The sequence below is a fragment of the Ochotona princeps genome, chromosome 4 (assembly GCF_030435755.1).
Source record: "Ochotona princeps isolate mOchPri1 chromosome 4, mOchPri1.hap1, whole genome shotgun sequence".
NCBI classification, from domain to species: domain Eukaryota; kingdom Metazoa; phylum Chordata; class Mammalia; order Lagomorpha; family Ochotonidae; genus Ochotona; species Ochotona princeps.
Genome location: NC_080835.1, coordinates 26,443,748 through 26,466,933, shown reverse-complemented (window position 1 = coordinate 26,466,933; position 23,186 = coordinate 26,443,748). Strand labels below are relative to the sequence as shown.

At 46.7% G+C, this 23,186-nt stretch overlaps 1 protein-coding gene across 1 annotated transcript in view; it reads left to right on the top strand.

The window, feature by feature from the left end:
- The window catches only part of KIAA1549L (KIAA1549 like), a 305,396-nt gene that overhangs the window by 243,316 nt on the left and 38,894 nt on the right, over nucleotides 1-23,186 (top strand). Inside the window, exons 14-16 of the mRNA XM_058663193.1 lie at nucleotides 1,972-2,153; nucleotides 5,382-5,599; nucleotides 12,960-13,089. Of these exons, the coding sequence (XP_058519176.1) occupies nucleotides 1,972-2,153; nucleotides 5,382-5,599; nucleotides 12,960-13,089 (530 nt within the window). The remainder of the gene's footprint in view (nucleotides 1-1,971; nucleotides 2,154-5,381; nucleotides 5,600-12,959; nucleotides 13,090-23,186) is intronic.

The following is a 23,186-nucleotide window of genomic DNA, read 5'->3' as shown; positions in this document are numbered from 1 at the left end:
TGTCATGATGTTGGCCTACTCTATAGTCATCTATCAAGTCTTGAGTAAACTTGTAAGTTGGCTCACTCGTGAACTGTGAGAAGAACTCAGTTCCCTGCCATGTGGGCCTTTGCATGGGGCTGCCTCAGTGTCCTAACATGGCAGCTCACTGTCCCAGAGGGAGTGATCTGAGTGACAGCAAGGTGGATCTCAAGATGATTTTCCCTGACCCTACCTTGGAAGTCACATGCTATAATTCCTGACATTTCCTCTTGTTGACATAGACTAGTCTTAACTCGTTGTGGAGATGAGTCAGGAGAGAGTTCCAGGAGGTAGAGAGGAGGCAGACCGCCACAGGTGGCTCTTAGAGCAGTTGTTCAAATGGCAGGGAATGGTGGCCAGGCAGAGGTTACCTAGCAAAACTCCCCTCTGGAAACCTGACTGCATCTGGTACACATCTCAGTAAAGCTTTGTCTGTGTGGATGTCTGGTTGGTAGCCTGCTGTTTGCAAACTAATCCACTGAACTAACAGCAACAAAAAATTCAAATTATAGCCCATCGTTAGGCTGCAAGGTTTTGCAAGATACATTGTAAAATAACAATTTACTCGGCTTCAATTGCCAATTCTTCTGTGATTATGATAAGTGACAGAGTGATACAAACCATGTGTTCCTCAGTAATCTGAATAACACCTGCACCTCTTGAGCAGACAAGAGGAAAGATGAATACGCTCCTATTACATTGCTGTTTTCTATAACATCTCTTTTGCTCCTAAATTGTCTTGCTGGCTCAGTTGCTTGAACTGGCTTGATTCATCTGTTGGTGATCTGTGCTCAATGAGCTGTGATTTGGCTAGTTGCTCAATGGGAATGTGCTTTAGAACAGGTAAGTCAGCAGGACACCAGTGGCCCTGGGACTTCTGCTGTCATTTTAGTTATGGGAGCATGGGGCAGGCTGGTATCTTTTGACAGTCACAGCAGAATTGTGTGATGGAGGGGAGAATTATAATTTACCGGGGCATCGGCAGAAATGGTTCTGTTTAAATAGAGGAGTTGTCTGCAGCTTTAAATTAGTCTTTCGGGTGGTTTTTTCAATAGGTTCCTTTTGTGTCACGCAAATGAAAGAAACCCAAGCCCAAATCATTGGAGAGCAGCCTTCAGAATATTAGAAGTCTGAGCAGTGATGACGGTGGCCGGTGGCCCAAGGGAGGCCTGTCACCGTCACAGGTTGCATTAGTGACGTTTGTGGCAGAAACTGGCCTGAAAGCTGTGATTCTGTGGATGGTCAGATCATTGTTGCAAGGTCTGGCCAAATTCATGTTTCTCATTTTTGTCTCAAATGCAGAGAAAATAAAACCAACTTTTAAAAATGTTTTTTTCAGAGGGGCTTGATTGTAGTCTTGAAACAGTGACAGTCACTGCTTAACTCCACACCTTCACTGGTATGTCCTGCCCACGAATGACACTGCAATGGAGGGCTGAGTCTTGTGGATGTTAAGTCGTAAAAGCAAGCCGTGAGGGCCTGGTGCAGTAGCCTAGCAGCTAAAGTCCTCACCTTGCACGTCCAGCATCCCATATGGACGCCAGTTCGTGTCCCAGAGGCCCCGCTGCCCATCCAGCGCCCTGCTTGAGGCCTGGGAAAGCAGTGGAGGATAGCCCAAAGCCTTGGGACCCTGCACCTGCGTGGGAGACCTGGAAGAATATCCAGGTTCCTGGCTTCAGATCAGCTCAGCTCTGGCCATTGGGACTACTTGGGGAGTGAATCAGTAGACGGAAGATCTTCCTCTCTGTCTGTCCTCCTCTCTGAATGTGTACTTTCCAATTAAAAAAATAAATAAATAAATCTTTACCAAAGGAAAAAAAGCAGGCATGAGCGGTGGCCAGCCTGTTGCAAGCCAGAGGCGGTTGTTTCTGAGTTTGTTTTGAGACACCTGGTGTCTTTGGGCTGGGGGCCTGCACTGATCCTCCCCCCTGTGTTTGTGTTGTGCTTCAGTGCCAGCCAGCGACGAAGAAGAGGCAGCAGTTCTTTTCGACAGCTCAGGCAAGGCAGCTGCAGATCCCTTCGATACATCCTCGGGTTCCGTGCAGCTCATTGCGATAAAACCCACAGCCCTGCCCGTGGTGCAGCCGCCCACTGACAGGAGCCAGGAGTCCACGGCCGTCCTCAATGGGGAGGTGAGTGGCCTGCGGGCCAGGCCTCGGGGTGTGTGGACCCAGCAGCCGTACTTGGAGGGCGACATGCAGATACAGCCATCCTGTGCGTCCCCACCAGCCAGTGATTGTATAGGTCATTATTTGCCTCTGCACATGTCCTACATGGGACAGTGGACCACCCAGGACAAGTGTGTTGGTGAGATTCCCAGAACACTTCTACTCTGTCAGAAAGCCCAGAAAGGCTTTTAAGAACTGTATGAAGAGAAGCACTCAGCCTTCTGCTCACACGCATAGCCTCCTGTTCTTCTTTAAAGAAAAAATTATTTGAAAGGCAGAGAGACCTACAGAGACAGACATGCAGACCAAGAGCACTTTTATTTACTGTTTTACTACTCTAAATACCTACAACAGCCAGGGCTGGGCCAGGCCACAGCCGGAGTCCTGGGGCTCCACCCAGGTCTCTCATGTGAACAGCAGAGACCCATGGACTTGAGCTATCACCTGCTGCCTCCTCCAAGGGTGCACATTAGCAGGAAGCTGGAATCAAGAGCTCCTTAACTTCACTGTGGGATTCAGGGGGAGGCACTTTTTGGCTGTACCACCTTCTGCTTCTTGAGAGTGTCTCTGAACCTGCTATCTGGGAGGGGTTCAAGTTGAGAAGGGATCAGAGATGCTTCTGTCACGTGGACAGGAGCGTGGCCCACTGTGTGTGCTATGAGGGATGTGCATTCCTGGGAGCGGGCTTGAAACAACCCACTGGCTGTTTACAGGGAGATGCCAAGATGTCTGTCAACTTTTACAATGTGTGACACATGCTGCCGCGTGATGAAATAGATACGTGTGAGCATGCTCAAGAAGTTCATGGAAAAGGCTTATTATTTTGAAAAAAAATTCTGTGGACTGATTTAAAAATGACAAGAGACTGAAGCCCAAGGGGCTGAGTAACTGGTTCAGTGCACACTGCAGGTTGTATGACAGCCATGATGTCTGGGTGCCCCAACTGCCTGGCCAGGGCTGCTTTTTTCCCCACTGACTTAACTGCTGCTTATCAGAGGAAAAAAAGCATCATGCTTCAATGAGTGGAGACTTGGAGGCCACACTGTAAGGTTTATAACTCAGCTTTCTATCTGTGTGACCTTCACCAGATTCATTTGTCTGTGTCACAGTCACTCCATCCTTATAACAGGGTTGCTTTGAGGATCAAACTGGTTAATGCACACAGAGTACTTGCAAGAAGGTATAGCACATAGCAACCACTTTGTTAGGATTGTAATGAATCAGCAAGCCAATGAAGAAGGGTTAGTTTTTTACACATATTTGATGGCCCTTGGTGACGTAAGTTGAGAACAAATCACAGTCACTCAAGATTGCCTGGGGCACAGTTCTGCTACCAGACACACCACTGAGCACTTCAGGGCTTGTGAGCTGGTTGTTGATACCTGCTCTGCCCACTACACCTGGGTCTTTCCGTCCCCCCTCAATGATGCGCATGTCATAGAGACAGATGCCAATGTGGGACAAGTTCACCATACGACTCCCTTTCCCCACCTAGCTCCTCAACCTGTCATGGAAGGATAACAGCTGAGCATTCTTCTTGTCCAAAATGGATGCCTACTGTACTCCAGTAGCTGAAACGAAGAGGGGCCTTGCTGGCATTGGGATTGGAAGGCAGCCCTGAACTGCTCTCTGTAATTTGCTGCCTTGTGAAACTTCATACAAATTATTGTGTAATTTTTCCTCTTCTTCAGTTGTGGGTGGCTAGTTTGGATGAACAAAACATAACCCCAAAGCCATAAATTTTCCTTTGATGACTTACAAGAAAGTCTTTGAAGGTTGAATTTATGGTTTTATTTTTTTTTTGTAAGATTCATCTTTTTTTTTGAAAGGCAGTTACACAGAGAGAAGGAGAGACAGAGAGAAAGAGATCTTCCATCTGCTGATTCACTCACCCAAATGGGCTGCAACAGCCAGGGCTGAGCTCACGCAAAGCTGGGAGCCAGAAGCTTTCTTCAGGTTTGCCTATGTAGGTGCAGGGACCCAAGCACTTGGGCCATGCTCCTCTCTTTTCCCAGGCTGTAGGCAAAGAACTGGATTGGAACTGAAGCAGCCAGAACATGAACCAGCACCCATACAGGATATCAGCACCACAAGTAGAGGCTTAGGCTACTAAGCCATGATGGCAGCCCCTGAAAGGTGGTTTTAAACAAAGCATAGAACTGGGGTCTGGCACAATAGCCTAGCAGCTAAAGTCCTCGCCTTGAATGTGCCGGGATCCCATATGGATCCCATATGGACGCCAGTTCTAATCCTGGCAGCCCTGCTTCCCATTCGGCTCCTTGCTTGTGGCCTGGGACAGCAGTCGAGGACAGCCCAAAGCCTTGGGACCCTGCACCTACATGGGAGACCTGGAAGAATATCCAGGTTCCTGACTCTAGATCGGTGTAGCACTGGCTATTGTGGTCACTTGGGGAGTGAATCAGTAGACGGAAGATCTTCCTCTCTGTCCTCCTCTCTGTATATCTGACTTTGCAATAAAAATAAAATAAATCTTTATTTAAAAAAAAAAAGCATAGAACAGCCTAGAAAGTTTTGACATGTGAGTGTGAACACCACTTCATTTGCTGCATATTGAGTGGTATTTAGCATAGTTGTCTGCTTATGGCTTTTGCAAGTCAGAAGGTCCCCTAGCCCTGGTTCTCTCTGAAAGACCACGCTGGTTTTGCCCTGTAGAACCAAACCTGGTGGCTTTACTGGTTGTCAGAATGACTTCTGTGTCTCAAGAAGTCCCTAGATTACAAAACTGCCCCCTCGTGCCTGAACCCCATGTCTGCCCCACTTCTACCCCATTCTACCTAACCCTACTTCCAGGAATTCGAGGCCTCCTCTAGAAGAGTCCAGCTAAATGGCCAGGGGGTGCCACTGGGCTCCTCAGGGCCAGCATCCAATCAGAGGAACAGGCACTAACTGTATTGCCGAATCAAGAGCCTCCACAGGAAGCAAAGGGGTGCAGGCAGAATGAGCTAGGAGCATGGAGTCCAGCCTGGGCTGGAGCACAGTCAGACTCAGGGGTGAGGTCCCTAGGTGACTTAGGAGAGCACCAGGCTCCACATTGTTTATGGGCTGGTCTCAGAATGGGGCACAGGCAGGTCAGACCGGCTTAGAGGATCAGAGATGCAACCTCTGGTGGAAGTCCTCCACTTATCCACTGGGCCAGGTCAGCTGTGGACCTGAGACTGTCTCTCTTCCCAGGTGAACAAAGCGCTGAAGCAGAAGTCAGACATCGAGCACTATCGGAACAAACTGCGCCTCAAAGCCAAGAGGAAGGGGTATTACGACTTCCCCCCAGCGGAGGCAAACAAGGCCCTGACCGAAAGGAAGAAGATGTACGAGAAAGCCCCAAAGGAAATCGAGCAGGTTTTGGAAGCAGACCCGGAACTGTGTGCTCCGTTTGTGGAGTCTAAAAACAGGTGCAATCTCTAGGGATTTTCTAACCATCACCTTCTCGTGACTGGGGTGGCAGCAGAGGGTGCCAGGGGCAGCACAGTCTCCAGACTTTGTCGCAGTTCCCCAGGACTGTGACCTCTGCAGGCTGCTGATGTGGGTCATGCTGGGCTGTGCACGCAGGTATTCCATGAGGAGTCTGGAAGAGACGAAAATTGGAGCCATGAACAAACAACTCCTGGACAAATGACCGTTCTTTGGCTTCATGGTATTTCTGAACCAGAAGCTGTTTCAGAGCTGGGTACAGATATAATTATCACCAACTCAGTTATGCAACATCCAGATCAAGGGACTGATGTGTTTTTTCAGTTATGTTAGTTGGCTCTTGCATAAGAAAGGTAAATGCCATGCCTCCGTTTTCATTCATCCTTAGCACACTGCAAGCTGCTCAGAACTCCAAGCTGCTTCATCTCTTCTGGCTCATAGACTTGTCCACTTAGTCTACCATTAATGTCACCTGCTACAAATGATACATCATTCAAGATGCTGAAAGCTGTCATGGTCCATTTTAAAGATTTTTTTTTCTTTGAAAGACAGAATTATAGAGAGAAGAGACTGAGAAATCTTTCATTCCTCAGTTCACTCCCCAAATGGTCACAAAATCCTGAGCTGGGCCAGTCGATGCCAGGAGCCATGACCTTCTTCCAGACCTCCTATGTGGGCGCAGGGTCCCAAGAACTTGGGCCATCTTCTGCTGCTTTTCTAAGCTCGTTAACAGGGAGCTGGATCCAAAGCTGAGCAGCCAGGACTTGGCCTGGTGCCCATATAGAATACCCATGCTGCATGTGGCGGCTTTGCCTGATATGCCAAAGCACCAGCCCTTATATTTCTTCCAATCACATCAGTGTTTGATGGTAGTAGTCTGACCTCTGCACTTATCAAAGTGAGATCTGAAGGGAAGAAAAGACTATCAACCCCCCAAAGTTTGTTCACCACAAGTGCAATTAGAGCATGAGGAACTACAACAATCTAAAGGCAGAGGGAGAAGGGAAAGGAAGTTTGAATTGGTATCTGTCTCAGCTTGTTTTGCCCTAGAATTATGCCAAGACTGAGTATTTAACAATGAACAGAAATGTATTTTCCCACACTTCTGCAGGCTGGAAATTCTAAAATGAAAGTACCAGCATGTGGCAATGACTGTGTGGCTGCACTGTTACATGGCAGAAGGCAGATGGGCAAAGAGGGCCCAAGGGTGCTGAGCTCACACACTTAGAGTGACACAGACCCCAGTCAGGTGCCGTTGTCTCCTGAAGGCTCTACTGTCAACCACTACCATGGTGACCACCAACTTCTACATGAGTTTTGTGGAGGAAAGAATATTCCAACCAGAGCAGTATCCTTTCAGGCTTTGTGGCTGATCTACCACAAGGCTGTGGCAAGTACATGCCCACAGCCTAGGATCCATAGGGCATTTCCTGGCTTTAACGATCATCATTTAAAGCAAAAATGGCCCTAACAACCTTGTGCAGTAGTCACAAGAATCAAGCTGAGAAGCAGGGCCAAATTTTATTAATTAACTTAACGTGATTTATTTTCAATAGCCAAAAATGGAGATTTGAAGCCATTTCTTAATTGACTATGCTTCCAATTAGTCTTGGTTGGTCTGACAAGCTATTGCTGTAAAGTGCCACTGTGGAGGGGTTCACAGTCCCAATGTCACTGTGTTAACAGCTGCAGCAGAAAAGATATGAGGTTTCTTGGAAGACTGGTGGCTTCTTTAGCTTTCCCTTTGCACCCTGGGACTTTCTGCTTCATTGGCCTCTTGTAGACTATGTTGGGAGCTGCTTTTCCTCAGTCTTCTGTTGGCATTCAGGGAAAACAAAGGTCCCATTGCGCACAAATGAAAGAAACATCACTTGGAAGTTACTTGAGAAATGAAGTTTTTCATTTAAACTTTTTATGGAAAGAGAATGAACAAAGAACATACAGAATTTGTTTCTGGAGAGATGTAGCTCCACTCCCCAAGCATAAACACAGACCAGATTTTTTTTCACATTTATTTGAAAGAAGGAGAGAGAGAGAAAGAAAAAGAGAGAGACTGATAGACCTAGAAGTCTTCTAAATGATGGTTCTTCCCCCTAAATCCTCACAACAGCTTGGCTGCACCAGGCCTAAGCCAAGTGCCTAAAACTCAATCCAAACCTCCCAGATGGGTGGCAGGTGCTTGAACTGTCACCCGTCTCCCAGGGTGTATGGAAGCAGGATCAGAAGTTGAGTAGCAATGGCTGGCATTGTGGTGCAAGAAGCAAGCCACCCATGATACTGGCATCCTATTTCAGAGTGCTGTTTCAAGTTCTGGCTGCTCTGCTTCCAATCCAGTTCCCTGCTTTTGTGCTTAGGAAAGCAATGGAAGCTAACCCAAGTACTTGAAACTGCTACCTACATAGGAACCCCAAATGAAGTTCCAGACTTCTGACTTCAGCCTGGTCCAGCCCCAGCTTGTTGGGGAGCAAAGCAGTGAATTAACAAGCTTGTTTGCATTCTCTCTCCACCTTAAAAAAAAAGTGGAGTAGCCAGGACTTGAACCGAGTCACTGCAATAATATGGGAAGCAGGTGATCCAAGTAGCATCTCAACCATTGCACCAAGCAACAACGCAGGCGAGATTCTTGAGCCCTGCTAGTGCTGAGTGTACATAGCTCATGCTCAGTGGATGTCTGCTGAAGACATGATTCCAAGATGGTGAAGCACCAAAGCTAATGGTTCTCAGTTCTGACCAGTTGAGGGGACAAGATAGGTAGCCACAGACTGGGTGTGCTGGGACTGCAACTGGAGATAAGATTAGTGGGAGGGCAGGGAGATGGAGGGAAAGACTAATGGGAAAGGAGGAACAGAATGGCAGGGAGCTGGGTGGTGTTATTTTTGGCACGCTCTGCAGGTGGCTGCAGAGGCTTACCTGTTATCACAGATTAGCATGACCTGTTAATTGCAGCTCACACTACAATTCTCCAGAGGCTTCCCTCTCATACAGCAGAGGCATCATTCTATGCCCAGAGGCTTCAGGAACCCCCCACCTCTAATGCTACCCTTTGTCCTACATTAGCTTGAATAAGAGACAAAGTTTATATTCCAAGTAAGTACTCATCTTTTAATTTTTTCATATGATTTTCATAGCTCTTTGTTAGAATACATACTTTTATCATCTCTTAGCTAAACCCAACTGGCTAATCCTCCACCTTCAAGCACTGGCATCCCATGTGGGCACCAGTTCAAGTCTCAGCTGCTCCACATCCCATCCAGTTCCCTGTTTGTGGCCTGGGAAAGTGGAGGATGGCTCAAAGCCTTGGGAGCTGTACCCACATGGGAGACTTGGAAGAGGCTCCTGGCTTCATATCAGCTCGGTTCTGGCTGTTGTGGCCATTTGGGGAGTAAACCAGTGGATGGAAGATCTCTCTGTCTCTCCTTCTCACTGTTAGTCTGCCTTTCCAATGAAAATAAATAAATCCTTAAGAGAGGAAGAAGAAAAAAGCAGGCAATGTAACCAGCAAGCTGTTCCTCTGACTGCACCTGCACAGACAACAGCCTCTCCCCTGCTCCAAGCTTCCTGGCCTCTTGCTGAGGGCTTTTGTGGAGTGTTGGGTGGATCAATACCACCTCCTACTTCTAGTTTCTGGGTTTGATGATGAGATATTGAAGACCTCTCCCATTCATCTTCCTCCCAAGTGCCCTCCCTGACTCTCCACTCAGTTTCTGGGGCTACAGAAAGACTGACCTGCCAACGCCTTTCCTAAGCACACCAGTCCATCCAGGGCCTGTGCACTGACCACCTGCTGCACATGCTGTCACGGGACTCTCACCTCCATGCTGTGGGCCACCTGCTCCAAGCCCAGGGACCAGGCAACTAGGGACAGCACCTCTGCTCTGGAGCCTGCCTCAGTGAATCCCACTAGCCCTTGTCTGCCCACAGGAACCTCAGTGAAAGCTTTTGCCCTCATTCCCTCTCTCTCTCTCTGCCTCTGGATGAAAATAAGCCTGTGCTTCCCCCAGGGGCCCTTCTGGCAAGAGCTGTCTCTTCTGCCTGTGATCCATACTCCCCCTAACCCAGGAGTTGTCTTTTCCATGGCAGCCATCTCTGGCAGGCTGACCTTGCCAGCCCTGAATAACAATAAAACCCACACCTTGAAGCCACTTCTTCCCACACTTGCACAGTGAGCTTGAATCCCAGTTGGCCAAGCCCTAGCCGGCTCCATGTCCTACTTGGATGGCCACTCTTCCCTTCCCCCTCCTACATCCCTGCTTGACAGCTGAGGAGCCTCTGGACCACCTCTGGCAGAACAGCTGCACACACACCTCCTTCCTCTCCTCCTCCTCCTCCAGGCAGTGTTCCAGGCCATCTCTCTGGAGTCCCAGGACTGCACAGAACATGACTGGAAAACAATTTTGTTCAATTGTCCTGGGATTTAAAAGTCCTTTAAACCCCAAGGGGGAACGCTTACCATTATCTACCCAGCAGTTAACAGTGGGAAAAAGCTTCATTGCCTTTTTCAAAATCCATTCACTTTTTTTTCTTAAATTGCAGCAAAATACCATCAAGAAAGAAATACCCTCATGGAAGGGTCTCTGTGCAGTTCTAGTGAGTAATTTCTGTGCCCAAGGGCTGCACGTATTTCTAAGGAGATGCTCACATGCCAGGTGTACGCTGCTGGTCTGGTCCGTGGCAGCAGCTCTAAGCTGTGTGCATAGTAGAGCATTGTTGCTGAGAGAAGAGTCCCCTATGTCCGTGCTGGTGCCTGAACTCTTGCCCACACTCTTGGTTCATGAAAGGGCTTACCCCATCTCACCGCCGTACTCTCCTGTCACTCGTGTTGGCACATCTTTCTAACTGGGCTAATTGGCAAAGTCAGGACAGTTGTGAAGAGTACTTTTTAAAATATACATATTTGTAACTGGGTTAAGGATGAGAACTCTTTGGGATCTGCCTTAGAACAGATGCAGTTCTGCAGGTTGGCTGAGGTTGTGCTTCTTCCTAGAGGATGCCTTTCTTTGCAGATAACTGTAGGGCACAGTTTACATATCCGGTTGTAAACACGTTTATTATGATGCTTCGGATTACAAATGATTGAAATGCGGACCCAAACCTTCAGAACATGTTCTGCCTCGGGGACCCTGGAAAGACATCGGGTGGCTGTTCTCTATCCATGGGTACTGGAGCAATTGGGAGGCAAGGTGTGGCTTCTCCTCTTATCTCCCCCCACCACTCCAGATATAGAAGAAGCTAAGGAAGATGTGGAAATAGCGGTCTCACCCACTTTCCCATAGTCCTCAACCCTTCCCACCCTAATCAACTGTGTAAACACCATCAAAAATAAAAAAAAAAAAGTGTTGGCCCATCACAGTGGCTCAGTGGCTAAAGTCCTTGCCTTACATGCACTGGGATCCTATATGGACACTGGTTCGTATCCCGGCTGCCCCACTTCCCATCCAGCTCCCTGCCTGTGACCTGGGAAAATAGTAAAGGATGGCCCAAAACCTTGGGACCCTGCATCTCTGTGGGACCCCAGAAGAAGCTCCTGGCTCCTGGCTTTGGATCAGCTCAGCCCTGGTTGTTGCAGCCACTTTAGGAGTGAACCAGCAGTTGGAAGATCTTTCTGTCTCTCCTCTCTGTATATCTGATTTTCCAATGAAAACAAATAAATTTTTTAAAAGATTGAAATGTGACACAAACTAGTGAGCAACCATTGTGGAGCTTTACTGAAAGACCCAGACTTCAGCACATCAGATCCAGGGGATCATCTGGGATCTCCAGGATTTGGTCCTACCCTGTCCTCCATCTTCGCTGACCTCATGTTCAAGCAGCCTCTTCCCTCATGGTGGCAAACTAGCTGCCAGCACCTCAGACTTAGAGCCTCTCAAAAACCACAAGGCTTGTGGAATACCTCTCCTTGTTGCCCTAACAGAAGGCTTAAGATGGAGCATCACTGCCCCGCCCAGGTTATGTACCCACCTCCTGACCAATCACATTGGCTGTGGAGATGTGATACCGTGAAGGGTCCAGCCAGAGTCACATGCCTACCCCTGAAGGGATGGTAGCCCCTGAGCAATGGTATGGCCCTCATACCATGAAGCTAGCATGGGCACCAGGCAGGCAAAGACAGCAGATGTTCTCTGATTGGGTGCAAAACTCCTCATGCTCTGATAGCATGTTTTGTTTCCAAGGCTTATTGCAAGGATAATGTGACTGCAATACTGTGGCTAACCTAGTGTGTGTCCAGAAGTGGTGAGTAGGCCCGGCAGGTTCCTGACTTCTCCCAGTCCCTGCAGATAGCTAAAACACTCTCACCCTCAATCCATCAGCAGCTTAAATCTCAGAACTGAGACATAAAACAGGGCATGCTTGGGAACCCTAAAAAAAGCAGTGTTGACACACATGAGGTTGCTAGCAGTGGCTAAGTGGAGTCTCAGAATACACTACTGCTTGGGCCTGAAATACGCTGAGCCCAGAACATCATGTTCCTGGCTCCCTTTAGGACTCAGCAGAGATGTCACCATCCCCCGAGAGGCCTCCCTTGACTGTCCTAACTCAAACTCTCTCCGTTTCTAGTTGACCTCTGTTGTAGCTCCTTATTTTTCTGGAGAGCATTGATCCCTCTGAAAAGCCTCTTGATTGACTCGCTTCTTAGGGTGTAAGCTATGAGAGTGCAGGGGCTGCGTCTGTCTTGTTTGTCATCTTCCCCATTGCCTGGCATATAGTAGTCCCTCAGTGATGGGAGGGAGAGATGGGGAAGAATGGAGTTAGAGAGATCTGGATGGACAGGCCCTGCTAGCCTCTGGGTTATGATCTCTTACCCTAGAAGGGAATCCACCATGGTGGTGGTGGTGGAGAAGAATCCATCAACAGTCATGATATGAGGCAGCCCGCTCGCCACAGGGTTTAGTAACACATCAGAGGATCGTGTGTGTGAAATGAGAAGGCTTAAGAGGAACAAGAGTCTGCTGAGTCAGCAGAGCTGACAAAGGCAAGTGTGTTGTGCCAGCATTTGTCATCCTAGGGTCAAGAGAGACCCCTTGGGCTGGCCATCAGCAGAGTTTCAGAGGAGCTTGCAGTGTTACAATTGATTATAGTTGCCTAATTTCCATGCAAAAAAAAAAAAAAAAAAAAAAAAAAAAACCACTTAGCATCCAGCCAAATGGTTACAGCATCTTGAGGGGGAAACATCTTTATTCCATTCCTTCCACAGCCCCTTATGGCTAGGGAACAAAGACCAACAATTCTGAGATTTATGAAACAAATCCAAATCCTTCATTGGTTGCCCGTGGTTTGGATCAGTGGAGAATTCCATCTGTCGGTGTATTTGCTGCAGCATAACAGTGGTTGGATTTTCTTCAGGCAACAGATGAAGAACTCTGTCTACCGAAGCCGGCAATCTCTGAACAGCCCAAGCCCAGGCGAGACCGAGATGGACCTTCTGGTGACCCGGGAGCGACCCCGGCGTGGAATCCGGAACAGCGGCTATGACGTAAGTCACCGGATTGGGGTGAAGACAGCTGTGCTCTCCCCTCAAAGCCACAGGGCAAGAGCATCTCACAATGTTTACTGAATGTTTGCAGGATTCAGAAATGCACAGAAATGCTTTCTACTTTGTTATGACCGATTTGGCCAAGGAAGACTACTTGGAATTTGTCACGGTGACAGATGATTGCTAAAAGGATTGTGGTTTCCAAATTGTACCATTAACGAATGGTGTGTTGTTGACCTTAAACTCCACAGAGAATGTCAAGGTCCTTAATTTTTTTTTTCCGTTTGTCTCTAGAAACTCAGCAGGAGTCATGACTATGGTTACATTTGAATACAGGCTTCTTTTAATCCATAGAAAATGTTGAAAAGTTAGATGTGTTCCTGATTTCATAACTCCTCGGTATGCCATGGAAACAATGACACATCTAACAGAGTAATTTGGTGATTTCACATGACAAAGCAAATGCATATGTTCAGTGATATTTTCACGGCACAAAAATTCTGCTCAGCCCATCAGACTACCCAAAAAGCTAGATTGCAACACATTGCTTCCCATCCAGTTGTATACATCCTGAGACTTACAACACATCCTTGAACACACATGATACCATGAGTTTGGTTCTAGAATTGTAATTTATCTTGAATGTCTTCCTAGTTTGCATGAAAAATATTTCTTTCTTGCTGCCCTAAAATTTTTCCTTAATGACAAATAATTTTTCTGCAATAAGTTGTAAGACAATCATAGCTAGATAGACTTTCACTATAATTTGAGAAGTTATAGCTTAAAAGTGACACTTGATTTCCTAAACAGTTGTGCTAATTTGAAGGCAAGAATATATCCCTCTCTCAGGTTGGGCCATTATTTGCCACAAAAGCTTTAAATGAGCTTTCAAATGGCTCTATTAAAACAGAGACATTCTACCTAATTGGAATTTTTAATGATCTTCCTTACAATTGAACTTGATGTTTGTGTTGACACTCATCTACATGATTTTATTTTTCCTTTTCCTTAACATAGTGTGACAGTTTAGTTTTATAAAATTCCAGATGCTCTAGAAGAATCTGACTTTTTCTATTAGGTTGAAGTACCCAAGGTTAACTTTCCTTCTTATAAAATAAAAGACTTCTTAAGCTAAATACATGAGTTTATTTGATAACCAACCTATGGTTAAAAAGTAGATATTTGAAGTTTCCAGTTAATCCTTTATGACCAAGAAGGAGCATTCTTCCCAAATGCCTACTTAGTTTGTAAACTCTTTCTGCTGCTTAGGCACCTGAACTATGACATATTTCCTAATCTATTTTGAGATTGGAATTAACAGATTTCTTATGAGATTCCAAGCATTCTGTCGTGGTTGTGAGGAAGTAGGTCAAAGGTTTCCCTAGTAACCTTAAAAGGAGAACATTGAAGATTTTTTAAAGACACAATAGTGTGATTTATAACACTCACCTTAATATCTTTGAAATGCCATGCCATCAAATTATCTAGAACAGCGAAAAGAGAGATATATTTTTTTGAGATATAATTTTTTAAAAGACAGTTCACAGACATGTATAAATATTCCAGAACAGAGAAAGTCTTCTTCAATATAATGCGTGCTTGTAAAAAAATGTTGCGTGCTTGTAAAAAACATGTGTGTCTTTGAGAAGTTCATGTGATCTCAAACACATAAATATACTCTTCCTTAAGAGAAAATGTTCACCTTAGGAACAGTTTTGAGAATTTAGACTGATTAAAGCGAACTGCAGGTTAAGCCACTGTAGGATGCCTGCATGCCAAATTGGAGGGCTGACTCAGGTCCCCACTACTCCTTAACCAACTACCTGCTAATGCACCTGCGAAAGGAGACAGATGATGGCGCATGTAGGAGACTCGGATGAAGTTCCTGATTCCTAGCTTCAGCCTGGCCCAGCCCTGGCTAAGGCAGGCATCTGAAGGAGTGAGCCAGTGGATGGATGATCTCTCCAGCCCTCCCCTTTCACTGTCACTGTCTTTCCCTATGTCACTTTGCCTTTCAAATTAAAAAAGAAGAAGAGAAAAATTTAAATTGGCAACTGTAAGAATGAGATGTTTTACCAGTAACGTCTGCCTTGCTGTTGTCAATGCTAAAACACTGAGAAGTAGTTAACGCTTACTGGCTGCATGCTATAGATTGATCTCTAGCTTAGTCTTTTTATATATGTTATCTAATGAATTTGCTAAGTTACTTCACTATACTTCAATATAGCTTCTGTGTTTGCCTCCCCCGCCCAAAACGTGTCTGTCCCCATAGAACACACTGTAAGTCATAAATTTCTGAACCTCTGGAAGAGGCAAGATAACAAGTCTGACAAGGATTTTTACATAGGTGACTCACACAAGCAGAAATGGAACCAGCAAATAATCTGGAAAAAGAATGAACCATTGCTTTCAACAGCGCATTCATTCTCTGAACTCCTGGTCTTCCAAAAATGCCAAGACATTCTTGGCCAGTGACTCCATTAACTCAACAGTCATTCAATTGGAAATAAGTGATTCTTCCCGCCGAGTCTGTGGATCTCAAAGCCAAGCCAAAGTATCTTACCATTTTTGCCAGATTAGAGAAACTTGAGGCAATAGAAATAAAAACACTGAGAGATTGATTTAATTTTGAATTTTTCGAAAGTTGTCTGTGTTAGAATTCCAAAGCAAGGGCCTGCAGGGAAAAAATGAGTAAATAAGCAAATTCTATCCCTTGGTCAGAGAGAAATCTGGATTGCCTCAAGAATTCCTCATAAAGCAAGAAGTGTTAGAGAAACTGACTCTTTAGAGGTCATGTGTTTAGCAGTGACAACTGCCAGCCTGTTGGTCACCCTATAAACTAAGAGATGTAGCCCACTCTTTTTTTTTTTTAATTGGGAAGTGAGATATACAGAGAGAAAGAGAAACAGAGCAGAAGATCCTCCGTCCATTGATTCACTTCCCAAATGACCACAACGGCTGGAGCTGAGCCAATCAGAAACCAGGAGCCCAGAGCCTCTTCCAGGTCTCCCATACAGGTGCAGGGTCCCAAAGGCCATCTTCAATTGCCTTCCTAGGCCACAGGCAGGGAGCTGAATGGGAAACAGGATGGTCGGGATTAAAGCTGGTGCCCATATGGGATTTTGGTGTGCGCAAGGCGAGGGAGGACTTTTAGCCGCTAGGCCCTGTATCCCACTCTTAACTATTAATTTTCCAGGTGAATAGTCCCCTGTTAGGAGAACCTGCTGTTTTGAAAGGATGTGTTCAAATCAATCTCTTCTTAAAAATTTGAAAGAAAGAGAAAGAAATTGCCCATCTGTTGGCTTGCTGCACAAATGACTGCAATGGCCAGGGCTGGGCCACATCAAAACCAGGAGCCGGGAGCTTCTCCCAGGATCTCCTGTATAGGTGCAGGGAACCTAGCATTGAGCCATTTCTGCTTCTCTCCCAGGCACTTCAGCAAGAAGCTGAATTAGAAGTGGAATAGCCAGGATTTTAACTGGCATGGGATGCCAACGTTGAACTGAACACTTCTGAAAGGCCAGACCATTAGTGAGGACTTGAAAAAGCATGAGGAGTAAACAGAAGACAAGATGAGAGTTTCCCAACAGTTGTGAAGCAATTGGGGCAACTAGTGTAGAAAAGTATGTAGCAGGGTCAAATGGCTCAATAGCTAAATCTTCACCTTGCATGTACCAGGATCCCATATGGGTAGTTGTTCATATCCTGGCTATTGTACTTCCCATGCAGCTCCTGCCTTGTGGCCTGGGAAAGCAGTCAAGGATAGTCCAAAACCTTGCACCCATGTGGGAAACCCAGAAGAAGCTCCTGGCTCCTGGTTTTGGCTCAGCTCCGCTCTGGTTATTGTGGCCATTTGGGGAGTAAGCCAACAGATGGAAGATCTTTTCTCTCTGTCTCTCCTTATTTCCAACAAAAATAAATAAATTATTTAAAAAATAGTAATAATAATAAAGTATGTAGCAAAGAGACTAACAGACCCAGGACTGATATTCCAGTCCCTAGCTGTCAGCTGAAGACCTGGGCACCCTACACTAGGTATAATGGACCCTCTGGCTGACCATGACATGGGTTGGCTCCATTTGTTGCAGGTGCATGATCATTTACTTGAAGGAGGTCAAGGAACTGGAATAGTTGCTTTGATAGCTACTGTAGCAGGTCTCAGACCTTCCAGGAAAATTTGTAATCCTATCTTGAATGGACAATCTTCCTGCCCACTCCAGCCTCAGCATCTTGGCCTAATATAGATGAAGGCAAAGCCAGGCATGCCCAGGCATTGCAAGGTGGAGGAGCTTCTGTTGAGGGCACAACCAGAACTTGGCTTCAAATGCTTGTATTTGGGGATTTTGTCCTTCTTCTTCTAAAAGCAACATCCCTGTTGCTCTCTGAGCTAGAATGCTTTTAGGTTGACCCAGTCACCATTGCCACCCTTAGCATCCCATCTAGAATTTTCCTACACAGACACCCACTCAGCCTTTATTTTTTTTTTCTCCTCTGACTTGAGGTGTTCATTTACAGTGTGTTGTATTTCAATGGAGGCTTCTTAACCAAGGAAGTCATGAGATCGTTGGAAATCAGACTTCTTGGGAAAACCTGGGGCAAGGCAGTTGAAGCATTTGGTGGTAAGGGGGGCTTCAGACAAAGTCTAGGTCTTACCAGGAGGACAGGGACCCAGAAACATCTTTATGAGCTCCACTAAATGGAGGCCATTTGACAAGCAGAGAGTGGAAAGGGGGATTCTTTTTGTTGTTGTTGTTGTTTGTTAATTTTATTTTCAGATGATGCTTACAGGATTACATGTTTTTCTAGGATGGGAAGGATTGAGGGTTAGGAAAAAGTGGGTGAAATCATTGTTTTCTAATTCATTTTTTAATTAATTTATTTATTTGTTTTTTGACAATCTTGACATAATTAGGGTAAAAAGGTTCAAGCACTACAGGAAGATGGGAAAGACAATTAGTTCCATATTGTTTCCTTAATATATCTGCTGTAAAAGGGAATTTTAAGGGAGAAGCCCCACCCAGTCTCCCACCCACCCCAGAACCCCAATGTGGGGCATGCTCCGAGGGTCTTGCTCAAGTGGTTTGGATACTACAACAGTTCTGAATTGCTGCCACTCTCACCACTCCAAGCACAATGAGGTCGTTGGAGAATCCACTGATTGACATAGTCCATCATAGAATCTCCGTTCGCCCAGTATTTTCATTGCCAACATATAGCTGAGGTGGTTGATTGACCTGTTCTGTCTTCTGTCTTTTCTTGGTTAGGGTTCTGAGTCTGGAAGCTCGATTGGGGGGATCCGCAAAGAAACTTTGTCTGAGGTGTTCCCAGACCACATTCTTGTATGTTCTAGCAAGCCCAGGTCCTGGTACAGTCCATTGCCCTGATCAGCTGGTGATTGCAATTGCTGGGTCAGTTCTGTTTCCATCCCTGTCTTCCACTGGAACCAATGGGTGTTTGCAGTCCAGCCTGGTTCTGCCCAGCACATACTTGGCCCTCACATAAACCAGTGGGAGCTGCAGCCTAGTCTGAGCAATCTGCAATAACCCCCAGCAGGCCCGACCCTGCTCTAGTTTGCCAGTATGTGTGGCAGACTAGTCCAGTCTGTCCCGCATCCCCTTCTGCTTTCATACATGGCAATGGGTATTAAAACCTTGTTCCATCTAATCAGCTCAACCATTCAGCCTTCGCGGATATTGTTGGATGTCTGTCTAGCCACCCCAGCCCCTGTCCTAGTTTTTGTGCCCTTCTGTGGGGGGTGGTAATCCAAGAGGGCGGAGCCCACTATTTCCCTCCCAGGCCACTCCCACTCCCAAATTATGCACTCTCCAGGTGGCTCTGCAGTCTAACTTGACAGAATTAGCCCCCAGCTTCTGTCAGCAGATGCTGCGGCTAAGCCCAAACAACCCTCACCCACTCTAATTGTAGATTGCACCAGTAGTAGGAATAATCAGCCCAGCCTGGTTGTTCCCTGATCTGGTCCACATGAGGCGCACAGATATTGTAGCCCTGCCTAGTCTTGTCTGCCCCCATCCCAGCTCACGCTCTCCAGTGGGGGTAGCTGTCCAGCAAGGGAACCACCCCTTATTCCCCTGCCGGCTCTGCCCCCTCCCTTCCTGGTTCTAACGTGTGCTGGTTGGGTGCTGCGGTCACCTCTGGCACAGCCAACCTCACCTTGGCATTCTGTGTTGTGCACTGCTTCTGTCGTGACCAAACCTGGCTCAACCCACACTCTGTTCCGGCGTTCAGATGTGCCAGTGGGTGATGTGAACTGATTCAGCCTGGTCTACCCCCGACCCATGCCAAATGTATGCCAGTGGGACACTTTTCATGACCTGTTCTGGGCTGTTGCCCTCCATGCTTCTTGCGCTTACCTGCAGGGTCTGTGCCCTCCAGAGGAGTTGCCCAGGCTCCTCCATCAGAACCCCTCCAAGTGCCAGATTTCGCACATGTCAGGGGGGCCATGGGCCAGCCCTACTCGGTTCACCTCCTGTCTCAGCAGGAACAGTGGCTTTTCCTGACTGGCCTTCAACCCATTCTGGTTCTTGCTGTTGGATGTTTCAGCCCAGCCACAGCTCATTCATACCCACATATGGCTCATACATGGCTCAGTTGGGGTTGAGACCTAGCCTAGTCCATCCCACATCTACCCTGGTCCTCCAGAACACCAGAGGGTGTTGGAGTCTGGCCCGGTCTGGTGCATCTTGTCCCAGTCCACATTTGTGCCAAGGGAGACTACAACTGTATCCTGACCAGAACACAGCCCCATTCCAGCTTGTGCGCCCCTTAGTGGGAACCTCCACCCAGCTAGGGTGTCCCCTTAGCTCCCCAACCGGGCCTGTTCCCAGCGGTAGATCACACACATGCCAGTAGTTGCCCTGACTCAGCTTGGTATAGCCCGTCACCTGTCGCAACCCCTGCCTTACACACTGTGGCTCAGTGTCCATGGCTCATGCAGACCAATTGGTACAAGAACCTGTGCTCCCTCCTGGTTTCCAATCTTACTTGTGGGCTAAGGTTTGGTCAGTTCTGCCCGGTGTGCCCGTTCCATAGCCTTTACATACATTGACGAGCCATTGGAGCTACTTTGTCCAGCCTGTCTGACCCCCAGGTCCGAACCACCTGTTCACCAGTGGGAGCTATGACTCACCAGGGAAGCTTCCCAAGCATCTCCCCCTGATCCCCTCCCAGACCCAGTTCTCATACATGCCACTGGGCTTAGGCCAGTGCCCTGCACAGTCCGGCCTTCCCCCTTGGCCTTACATGAGCTGGTGAACGTTGCAGCCCGGCCCACCCCACACCCCACACAGGATGCACACTCGAGTGCCGCTGCCCCTACCAGTCCAGATTGCCGTCGTTTCTCCAATCTGTGATTGATGGCAGGCTCCTTGGTCACACCTAGTTTAGTCCACCACCACTCCATCTCTTGAAGTAACCTGTGGGGCTAGAATTTCCATTGGGTTTGGCCCACACATCCCCCACAAAATAGTCCCAGATATGGTTCTCTAGCATGTTTGTTAGTGTCATGGCCCTGCTTAATGTGACCGGTCTCCGCTGGGTCAGTTCTGTTTCCAGCCCTGTCATCCACTTGGACAAATGAGTATTGTGGTCCAGCTTGATACTACCCACTTCATACTCGGTCCTCACGCAAACCAGTAGGAGCTGCAGCCTAGTTGGGGCGACTCCCCATAACCCCCACCAGGTCTGCTCCCTTCTCTGCGAGTATTTACCGCAGGCTTGTCCAATCTGTCCCACCTCCCATTAAGCTCTGGTACTTGTCAATGGACATTGAAGCCTAGTTCAACCCAACCAGCCTACTATCCAGCCCACACACATACTGGCAGGTGCCTTTCTGTTTAGCAAACCCTGCCCCATTCTGGTTTTCGTGCTCTCCAGTGGGAGTGGTTACCCACTAGGGAGGTGCCCACTATCTCCCGACTAGGCCACTCCAACTTCTGGATTGCGCACTCTCCAGGTGGTTCTGACATTTAACTTAACAGAATTTGCCCCCGGTGCCAGTCTCTGACATCTGATGATGTGGCAAAGCCCTACCAACCCTTGCCAACTCTAATTTTGCTTGCACCATTCGGAACAGTCAGCCCAATCAGGCCCTTCCCTTACCTAGCTCACATGAGGCCCACAGGTGTTCCCCTCGCCTGTCTCAGCCTTTGCTTTCAATGCTGTGTCATAGTATCCCTGCCTCCTGTAGACCAGTTGTTGTAAGAGCCTGAGTTGGAATGACATGCTCCATCCTGATTTCTATTCTTTTTTTGTGAGTTGAAATTTGTTTGGCCCTGCCCAGTCTGCCCCCTTCCAGTTGCAGCTCGGCCCAGTCCACATCCTCTTTAGGATGCTGCTTCGGGTGATACTGCCTTGACCTGCCCAGAATGCCATTGGTTCCTTTACCCATAAGAGATGGCAGGTGCCATGGTGACTCCTAGCTTAGCTCCTCGCCACCCCAGCTCATGAGCTAACCTGCGGGATTTGTATTTCCACAGCGTTAGGCCCACACTTCCCCCATAGAGTTTACCCCTGGACCTGCCGGAGACCAGCTCCAGCTGACTGAGAGCTTGCAAAGGATGTGTGGATTGGCGAGACTGTAAGAGGAAAAGATAAGACACGGACCACTATGGCTTGATGCTCATAATGGACAACTCAGAAAAGTTGCCTTCTTTATTTATACACAAATCATCACAAACTTTTGCACAATATCCAATTGTTTCATTTTTACATCATGGTTAAAAAAATGCAAAAAACAATCCTAAAATATTATTTACTTTAAAGAAAACATTTTTGGCAAACCATTACTCATTGAAATCTGCAGTGACCTGGCTGAAGCCAGGAATTCCACGGTTGGCAGCACATGCAGTTACATAGTGAGAAATAGTTTACTTATACTCAAAATTAGTCTTATACTCAGAATCAATTTCTACTAAACACAAACTAAGATTGATTAAAATATTAAGAGTACAGAATTAAAAGATTATAAATGAAAGGATCTTATAAAAGCATATAACATAGGTTCTTTGCTAAATCTTATAATCAAGTCATGCATTAATTACCGTCACCTTCACCTAGTACTGATTCAATTGTTTTTGTTCTTTTGTTAAAGGGCAGTGAAAGGGATCAAGGCAGCACAGCCAATCTACAGAGGGCCTTTACAAGAAACTTCCTTTTATCTATATAAACTGTTTTCTTTCCCTAAATATAAGTGCCAATATAAGACAAAAGTTTTTAAAAACTGTTTTCTTTCCCTAAACATAAGTGCCAATATAAGATAGAGATTTTAAGCCAATTTGAGGGGGGTTCACATTTGTTTCCCTTTAGAAGATGCCACATATACTTTTGCTTTCTGTGGTGAGAAACTAGAATGCGTCATATCATATATTGTAACAGTTCGAGGCGCATGGTAAACAAACTCTTTGTACCTCCATTATTGCTATCAGTTGCAAGATATTATCAAGCCATTTCTTAAGGAAAACATTACTTATACTAGGGCAAATTCCAGGACAAAAGTGGGCACATAACAGGATGTTTGGAGACATTGTGGGCTCAATTGTACTATTGTATACTTTTAGCTGTATGTCATAGCCTTACGTCGCTAAAGATGTTTTTATCATAACATGATTGATCAATTTGAGGTGTCATACCAGTTACAGGAATCACTTCCCATTAGCAGAAAAACAACAACAACACCCTCAGGAGAATTCTATGAAACATCAGAGAGGTAATTGAGTGTCCATACAACGGGGTGAGGCAGCAATGAGGTGACCAGAGACATTCCGCCAGGCCTTGCCTCGCTGCTAGAAATTCCTCGTAGCCTTGCTAACCAAGGAACAGTGCTCATCACACACCCATGCCATCCGACCTAACTGCATGGCTCCCCACATGGACCAAATTCTCTTTCGTGCTGGTAAGTGTCTTGATCCTGCCAAATGTGACTAGTCCACTGCTCCACTACCCAGTCAAGTAATGGTGCCCAGCTAGACAGGCCCCCATCCATAGCTTTGGTGTGGACTGGTGTGTGGCAGTCAGTGATGCTCTATGCTAATAGCCCTTCTCAGGATTCCTAATTTGGCTGGTGATTCAGTCTGGCTCAA